Below are 9,679 nucleotides of genomic sequence, written 5' to 3' on the forward strand. Positions count from 1 at the left end.
ATATAAGATATGGTTTTGGTTCTAGTCGGAGGTGTACCTTGTATTTTCTTTTCTTCTTAATCTTTGTGACAAGAACATTCGACCAAAAATAAAGGTCCTGCGTTAAGAACAAAAAAAAGAATACAAAGCAAGGATGACGGAGAAGGTCATGAAGGTGAGCGTGAGGGATTCAACGATGGTGAAGCCGGTGGAGGAGATGCCTCCGAGAGCATTGTGGTTGTCCAACTTGGACCGGCTGTGTCGTGTCAATCACACGCCGAGCGTCTACTTCTACAAGCCTGATCAAAACTGTATGTCAAACTTCTTCGACCCGGCGGTGCTAAAGCACGCGCCATCCAAGGCCCTCGTGCTCTTCTACCCCTTGGCTGGCCGTCTCAAGCAAAACGGGGGCCGTTTGGAGATCGATTGCAATGCGGAGGGCGTGCTGTTTGTTGTGGCGGAGACCACCTCTGTTGACCTTGACTACTTAGGCGACTTTGCACCCACTGACGAGTTCAGCAACCTCATTCCCTCTGTTGATAGTTCCGTTGGCCTTTCCTCTTATCCCCTCCTGGTGTTGCAGGTATGTACTCTATATTTAAGCATGTATATTTGTTTTGGTGACACTTACACTCTGAGGTCCTCTTATCCCCTTCTAATTATTTCGAAGTCCTATGGGGATCGTCTGCTAATAAAAAAATTATTCCTGCTATGAGAATAAACAACTATAAAGTAAAGTTATTAAGTGTTTAGCAAATATTTTTTTTAAAAGTACTTTTAATAAATAAAATTAAAAAAAAAAACAGCGTTTGAGTATTTGGTAAACTTTTATATAAATTGCTTTGAATATGTTAAATGATTAAAAATGATATAGTATTTAATATAATATAATAATTGTCAAAAACAATAATATAGGGGCAAAGAGTATAATTTTGTAAAACATGTAGGGGTATACTTGCCATTTGAAAAGTTCATTAAATGAGCATTGATTACTATGCTTTGAAAAAAAAAACATTTTTTTAGAAGCATGATAGACCCTACTTCTGCTTTTCTATGTTTTCTACTTTCATTGGCAGCAGTTAAAAAAAAACTTTTTTTTTGTTTTACCAAATACATTTAATGTTCCAAATTTTTTTAATAAGTTTTTTTTTTTTTTAATTTTTTAAAGCACCACAATCTTAAACCAGCTCTTAAGGAAAACAAAAATTCTCTTCGCACACAAAACCATGTAAATTCTATGAATACAAACCATGTAGAATACCCTAATAGGCATATATAAGACGTAAACATTGGTCAAGCTACAGTGTAGCTACATTGGTTAAGAGCGGATGTGTGATTTGCTTCACCAAATGTACAATATCACTTCTATGAGAATAAAATATAAATAAATAAGCACAAGCAGCTATACACACACTGACACATATGAGTTTAGGAGGTATAGTCAATTTGGATTTCAGAGGATTTTAATAGATTTTTTTAAGTGACAAATTTCAAAGATTTTAATGGACTTACAATTCTATATTTTGACAAATTTATATAAATTTATATTATAGATTTTTATGGATTTGTATGGATTTTTATGGACTTGTAGTCTTTTCTTTTCATTTATCTTTAGATTGTTTTTATTTTTTTTTATTTAATAACAAAAGAAAGAAAGAAAAAAAAATCTCCCTCCATGCCCTAAAACATGATTCTGCAGTTGCTTGCTTTTCAAGCCGGCATGTCAACTGAATTCGCAATTGGATTTGAGGTGCATATCAAATTCTTCTTCTTTTGATTTGATTTTTGACCAGTGGGTCCATATGTTCTTACGTTATAGATGATGGGTTTTGAATTTTGATCTTACTTTGCTGATTGGATTGGTAATCAAACTTCTGGGTTTGATTTGAAATGGTATATTTCCATAGCTCAAGTCAGTCTACAACTCTATTGACTAACCAACCACTTCCATGGCAAATTCAATGAGTTTAACCGACCCTTTACCAAATTGAGGCATAATATATATATATATATATATATATATAAATAGTGGAAATGCCCAAAGGTGTGTGAGTGAGTGTTGGTACACCAGTATATGGACCAGAGAAGTAGTTCTGCTCTTACAGCTAAGAAGTGAGAGCCGAAGAGAGAGAATGGAACATAAGCTTGAAAGAAATTCTAGGGGTTGAGATGGGATTGTATTTGGTGTTGGGTTCTTAAATCCAACGAAATTCACAACATCATGAAATCCTACTGAATTTTTATTTTTTGAATACCCATAGATTTAACATCATTCTAAAATTATCTTTTAAAATCTCATTTGACTACCTCTAAATTTGGATGTATTTTTAAAATCCTTTTAAATCCTAATTTGACTACACCATGATTTTAGAATCTTTTAAAAAAAATTTCTAAACTCTTAATTGACTACACTCTGATTTTAAAGTCCATGAAAATCCTGTCAAATTCTGATTTGATTGAAGCGAGAGAGAATATCCAATTTGAATGTTAGAGAAACATGCACGTCGAAGAAAAAAGATGAGGTAATGTTAGAGAGACTAAAATGATAGACTAAGGGCTCGTTTTGAAGTGCTTTTAAAATGACTGAAAGCGCTTTTGGTGAAAATGTAGCTAATCCCTTGTAAAAATCCAAATGCATCATAGAAAAACACTTTAAGTGCTTCCTGCAAGAACTAAATATTTAGTGTTTCTTCCAAAAAGCACTTTTAGAACCCAAAATCAATTTCACCAAAAGCGTTTTCAGTCATTTTAAAAGCACTTCCAAAAGAGCTCTAAATTTGTAAATTAAATGATGTGTTATCAATAAGAAATAAGCACGTTAATCAATACTTAAGTAATAATTCAATCATCAACTTTTATATGTGCCATTTAGTTTACAAAATTTAATCTACAAATTTAATTTTCCTAGCATTACCTAAAGGATGCCATTCTCACTGTTTTATTTTCACACGCTTTTTAATGAAAATGTCGACGACAAGTTTAGTTCCTTCTAAATATCTTAAAAGGATCTAACCATCAACAAAAAATAATCTACTACACCCATCTGTCTCTCTCCATCTTAAATATGATTCAGCCACTCTTTCCTGGAATTGCACAACCACACGAGACGAGAGAGCCATTAATGAAGAGAAAAAGAAAACAGTCAAATGTAAGAACTCACAACAACTCGATCTCTATAGATCTTAAATATGGCTTTATTCTGTATATTCAGGTCACACACTTCAAATGCGGTGGAGTGGCAGTTGGTGTTGGTATGTCACATTGCGTAGCTGATGGAGTTTCTGGTTTCCACTTTATGAATACATGGTCGGAAATGGCTCGTAGTAATCTTGATGACCTTACAAATATTCCACCATACATAGACAGGACATTACTTCGTGCCCAAGACCTGCCTCGGCCTAACGTTGAGTACCAACCTTTTGCAACCCTAAAAAAACCTCTCTGCGGCACAAAAGAAGGTGGTGTTGAGAGCACAACAGTCTCAATGTTCAGATTGACGAGGGACCAACTCAATATCTTGAAAGCCAAGTCTAAGGAAGATGGGAACACGATCAACTATAGCACATATGAGATATTAGCAGGTCATGTTTGGAAATGTGCATCCAAGGCACGTGAACTTCCCGTTGATCAAAAGACCAACCTACGTGTTGTTGTTGAGGGACGTTCCCGACTGCAACCCCCACTCCCACTTGGTTTCTTTGGCAATGTGATTGTCCCAGCTACCATTATTTCCACGGTGGGGGATCTCCAATCAAAACCAACATGGTATGCTTCAAGTTGTATTCACAATGCTATATCGCAGATTAACGACAATTATTTTAGATCAGCAATTGACTTCCTTGAGCTTCAGCCTGATATTTCAGCCCTTGCTGTCACGGCTGATACTCTTAGGTCCCCTAATCTTGGAATAACTAGTTGGGTTAGGTTGTCATCTTACGACGCTGATTTCGGATGGGGTCGACCTATTTTTGTGGGACCTTGCGGAATTCCATTTGAGGGAAAGGCTTTCGTATTAGGAAGTGCAACTAACGATGGGAGTTTATCAGTCGTCATTCGTCTGCAATCCGAGCATATGAAATCATTTTCAAAGTTGTTCTATGACATATAAACAAGCAAATGATAATTTAGCAGGGGACTTGCGATTTTAAAGATGCTGGATCTGAAGATTTGTTGTGTGTGGTTTTTATGTGTGTTGCTGTAATATTTTTTGTTGGCCATGTTATATCTTTGTATTGGTTGTTGAATGTTTTGTTTGTTATGACTGCTATCATGATCAGTGTTATGTTTATGTATTTTGTGTATTTTGGTGTATTTATTGTAAGGTTTGTTGCAGTTGACTTCGATCTTGTCCATATATAGTATTCTCATTATATTTTGTTTGCACCTTAAAGTTGTCGTTGGATGAAGTTTTGAATCTTTGATTAAGTTTTTCGATTGAACAAAGGAAATTAGTTATAAATAATTTGGTGATATCATGAGCAAGATGTGCTTTTACACGTGTAATTGGTTACTAGAGACTTTATACCCACACTTTTATACGTGTAACATGTGCTTTTTGTTTATCATGAGTGCTTGTTATGATATGCGAGCAAGTCCGCCCTTCACAATTGTTGTTGTCATATTATGAGAGTGGTTGTTTTGAAAATTTAAAAATGACAAATACTTATATAGAATTTAAACTTGAAAATTTGAAAACGACAAATATTTGCAACCTTCCTTTTTTTTTACATGCATGATGTTGGATCAAAAATCAAGATTTTCTGAACTAGTTCCCAACAGTATTGTCATTATTGCCACCAACGACACCACCTCTTAGGCTGTAAATGAGCTGAGCTGAATCGAATATCATTATGCTCAAATTTGGCTTGTGTAACTTTTTCTGAGTTCGATCTAGGTTTAGCATGGTTTTTATACGAGCCGAGCTTGAATGAGCTTAAAAATTCAAGCCTGATACCGAGCACAAGCTATTTCGATCTATTTCCAAAAATAAGTTGGTTCAATTGTTTTAAAAAAATTCGCAATATCGTGGTAGGGTGTAGGCTTAACAGTTGACTACCAGGTCAAATATTTTTAACATAGTGTTATGTGTAATCATGATGAAGTCAAGAAAGTTACTTGCTGAACCGAAGGCGAACTCAGCAAGTGTGTGGTAGAAATTTCGAGGACGTGTCTTAAGAGGGTAGATTGTTACAATCCGTCAATGATTTTCTAGGTAAAACAGTCTTTATTATTTAAATGACCAAAATACCCCTAAGTGGGTAAAATTCATTTTTGGTGGACTTTCGAACACGAGACACATCCTAGTCATTATCTAATTTATTTGAATAGTACTCGTCGTCACAAATGCATCAGCACAAATAGAGTAGAATTTAGAGTTCCAACAATAAAGTTACAAATTAGGACAAATGGGGAATTTTGAGATGAGCTTTCTAGAAGCCAACTTCCTTTTCTTCCTCCTGGAGTGCAGATCAGGGGAGGGGGTCTGTTCTTCTTCTCCTTCCCCTTTTGCTCTCCTAAACCCACTCTCGTCATTCTTTTCCTCTCCAAAGTTCTGACGACAAAAAAGACGACGTCCAACAGAGCCCCATGATGGTGGCCTAACCGATTCAGAGGAATCAGAATGACGACGACCCTTATCATCGACTAGAGCACTGAATGGTAACATCGATTCGATTATAACTTTCGTTAATCGCATGGATAAATCCTGATTAGCTCTAAGGAAATCTTTATGAGCAATATTTTGGTAATTGGGTTCGGTTCAAAATTACATTTGTATTGTTAAATTACTTTGTGATTCAATTCAATCAAGTTAAAGTGGAAAATATTTCAGCCTCATCTTTTCTCACAAGTTTTCAACGGTGAGTTCTCAGCATCCTCTCGTGCCAACCGAAGGGAGAACGGGGGATTTAAAATTCTTGGACATGTTTTGAGTTTTGAATGTGTGTACATGTGCATGGATATAGAACATACCGGTTTAGCACAACATTTACACTTTCAGATGAGAAATTAAGAGGAGAAAATAATAGGAAATATAGATTTAGTTGAAAATTGATGAATACGAAGAGTTTGCCTCTAATTGAAACAATGAATATAACTCTTAAAACTTCTTCTCGTATATAAGAAGGATTCGACTTCCAGCATTTGTTCTGCAACAAATCAAATGAACTTGAATTTAGATACTTTCATGTTTAAATACATTTTAAATTATATAATTTTATTACCGTATTCATGGCATATCATATATCCTAGTTTTTAGAGATTTTTTATATAGTCCTATCGTGTCATATCATATCACCATATCTGTGTTCGTGCTTCATAGATCATCAATGATGATGCAATACATACAGGAATGTTGAAGTGTTGGCGTCCTAGACCTAGCTATCGCGTGTCGTTATGTGTTTAAGTTTCCACATAACGCCACATGATTAATTTTGATCACCACCAACATTGGCATCCCCGTTTTATAAGTCCTATCCAAGGATGAGATGGATCAAAAAGACCAGAATTCTTATCATATGGCATATCATTTGCTTTGGAGGTTCATACAGTAATTTGCTTTAAGCATTCAAATTTCAAACAAACAAATGAAACCCTTCAAATCTACACAAATTTTAAATATTTTTATTTTCTTTTTCATTTGATCACTGTCAAATTTGCTAAAGGTTCGATCTTTGTAATACTTTCACAACAAATGTATTTAACATATAAACCAGCAACACGAAAATCTAAAATAACCAAAATTAAGAACTCAACTCACCATATTGCTATCAAACAAAAAATTATCCCAAAAAAAAAGCCAAAAATTAGAAAAATTATTTTGCACATTTTTTTCTCCTTCATTTTTGTCCACTGATTATTCTTTAATTTAGTTAATTGAAAGGCAAACAAACAATAAGTTTGTACATGAAAAGCAAAAAAGTTGTGAAACTTATTTCCCAAACAATTAATATTGAAAACACGTAAAAATATATAAATAACATTTTAATCCAAAAATAATGGGGCACAATAACAATCAGGTTACGTTTGGTACGTGAAAAATGAGATTTGGGAATGAGAAGTCACTTACTTTCCCATGTTTGGTAATAGTGTTATTGTTTGTGTCCCTTTTGATAACTATGGCAGATTAAGCCATGAATCTCCATCAAAAAACAAGAACGAAGAACAACGAATATTAGAGCAGAGAGAAAGAATAATGAATATCTTGCAAATGTTATTGTATTGTCTAACTGAAAACAATTGCTTACATATTTCAGTATATATAGCTAACCAAACAAAACTGACAGCTGTCAAAACTTAATAACTAAGTTAGCTAAACACCTTAACCACCTGGCTAACTTATACAAACATATGACTAAAATACCCATGTACATATACTCGGTTAATACTCCCCCTCAATCTCAACTGGGATATCCCAGTCTGAGATTGGTACAGTGATGAATAAACACAGGACTGTGTAAACCTTTGGTCAGGACATCTGCAACCTGAGCTTCTGTAGGAATATATTGCACTTCTAGATCTCCCTTTTGGACCCTTTCGCGAACAAAATGGAAGTCAGTATCCAAGTGCTTAATCCGAGTATGAAAAACTGGATTAGAACATAAGGCTAACGTTGAAAGATTGTCACAATGTAACAACGGTGCAGATGGAAGAAAAACATGCAGATCTCTGAGAACAGATCTAACCCAAGCGACATCAGCAGCAGCATTAGCTAATGCCTTATACTCTGCCTCAGTAGAACTGCGAGACACACTTCCTTGTTTCTTGGACTGCCAGGAGACAGGATTTGAACCCATAAAGACAATGTAGCCTGTGGTGGACCGTCTAGTATTTATATCAGCAGCCCAGTCGGCATCACTATAAGCCAGTAGTTCCATTTTGCCCTGAGCAGAATAAGTCAATCCACACTGCAATGTACCTTTAAGATATCGAAGAATCCTTTTAATCAAACAAAAATGTTCTTCAGTTGGAGTTGTCATAAATTGGCATGCATAATTGACTGCATAGGCAATATCAGGCCTAGTGAAGGTCAGATACTGCAATGCACCAACCATACTTCTGTACACTTTTGGATCAGCCATTGGTTGTCCTTCATCCTTCAATAACTGAGTGTGTGGCTTGCTCGGCGTTGAACAGGATCTACAATGCATCATACCTGCCTTATTAAGAAGATCAGTAACATATTTAGACTGATTAATGAAAATGTCTCCATTGTCTCTGTAGGCAATCTGTAAACCCAAAAAATAGGTTAGCCTCCCCATGTCCTTCATATCAAACACACTAGCTAAATCATCAATGACTTGCTGAATTAGCGTGGAAGAAGACCCTGTGATGATAATATCATCAACATACAACAGCAAGATCACTACATTAGAACCACTGATTTTCACAAACAGACTAGGATCAGAATGAGAAGATTGAAACCCCAGAGTAGGTAAATAGCTTGTAAACTTGGCATTCCATGCTCTGGGAGCCTGTTTAAGGCCATAAAGAGACTTATGTAACTTGCAGACATGAGTAGGATATAGAGAGTCTTGAAACCCTTGAGGTTGTTTCATAAACACCTCTTCTTGTAATTCTCCATGAAGAAAGGCATTCTTCACATCTAATTGCCTTAAATCCCATTTGTGCATTGCTGCAAGTGACAAGACTAGCCTTACGGTTGTGTGTCTGACCACTGGACTAAATGTTTCTTCATAGTCCAGACCATGTTCTTGGCTAAAACCTTGAGCTACAAGTCTTGCCTTGTATCGGGAGACCTTTCCATCTTGATCCTTCTTAAGCTTGTACACCCACTTGCTGCCTATAACATTTCTGTTTGGTGGAACTGGTACTAATTCCCAAGTACCTTGTTTCTGCAAAGCTTCAAATTCCTCCTGCATTGCATTACGCCAGTGCACAGAAGAAACAGCTTGCTTGTAATGAGTGGGTTCTGAAGACTCATGAACATCCAGTATAGCAGTAAAACCACTAAACATAATATCATCACCAGATGATAAAGAAGAACCTGGAGTCATGGATACAGAAGCATAATAACCCGAATAATCTTTCCTTTGCAAAGCTCCACTTTTTAACCGTGTAATCATATTATGCTCAGAAGGCACATCAAGTACATCATTATGAATCTCAGAATCATTTACATCATGAACAAAGACTGAAGAAGTACCAGCCACAACATTGGGAGAAACAGATGAAATACCAACCATATTGGCAGATGTAGAACAAATATTTGGAGATAAATCTGCAGAGTTAGAAGGTACCTGAATTTGGGAAGGGTTATGGACAGGCAACCTTGGAGAGGAAGGAGTTGGAAGTAGAGTAGTAGCTTGTAATGGTAACAATCCTGAACCTGATGCTGTACCAGAAGACTGAGACGAAACAGAATGCAGCTCCATGTCTGGATTATTGACCACATCATTCACCCCATGTTGCTCAGATTCATGAGACAATACAACCGAAACAACTCTGGGTAACGCTCTTTGTGTTGGTGAAGTAGACACAGATTGAGAACTAGGTATAGATTGGGATGTCTTAAAAGGAAATACATGTTCATTATGAATGACATGCCTAGACAACAATAACCTTTTGGTAGGTATATGAAAACACAATACTCCTTTGTAACCTACTGAATATCCCAAAAATACACATTCATCACTGCGTGCTTGGAGCTTATTAACATTATAAGGTCTCAAATAAGGAAAGA

General features: G+C 35.9%; 1 protein-coding gene across 1 annotated transcript; it reads left to right on the plus strand.

Moving 5' to 3' along the window:
• Positions 1-4,362, plus strand: LOC137723664 (shikimate O-hydroxycinnamoyltransferase-like). The gene is made up of 2 exons (XM_068462863.2): positions 1-562; positions 3,191-4,362. The coding sequence occupies exons 1-2, from the start codon at positions 134-136 to the stop codon at positions 4,085-4,087; spliced, it is 1,326 nt and encodes a 441-aa protein (XP_068318964.2). The 5' UTR covers positions 1-133; the 3' UTR covers positions 4,088-4,362.
• Positions 4,363-9,679: the final 5,317 nt, after the last annotated feature.

Source organism: Pyrus communis, chromosome 4, assembly GCF_041283825.1.
Source record: "Pyrus communis isolate YQ-2024b chromosome 4, ASM4128382v1, whole genome shotgun sequence".
Classification (NCBI taxonomy): domain Eukaryota; kingdom Viridiplantae; phylum Streptophyta; class Magnoliopsida; order Rosales; family Rosaceae; genus Pyrus; species Pyrus communis.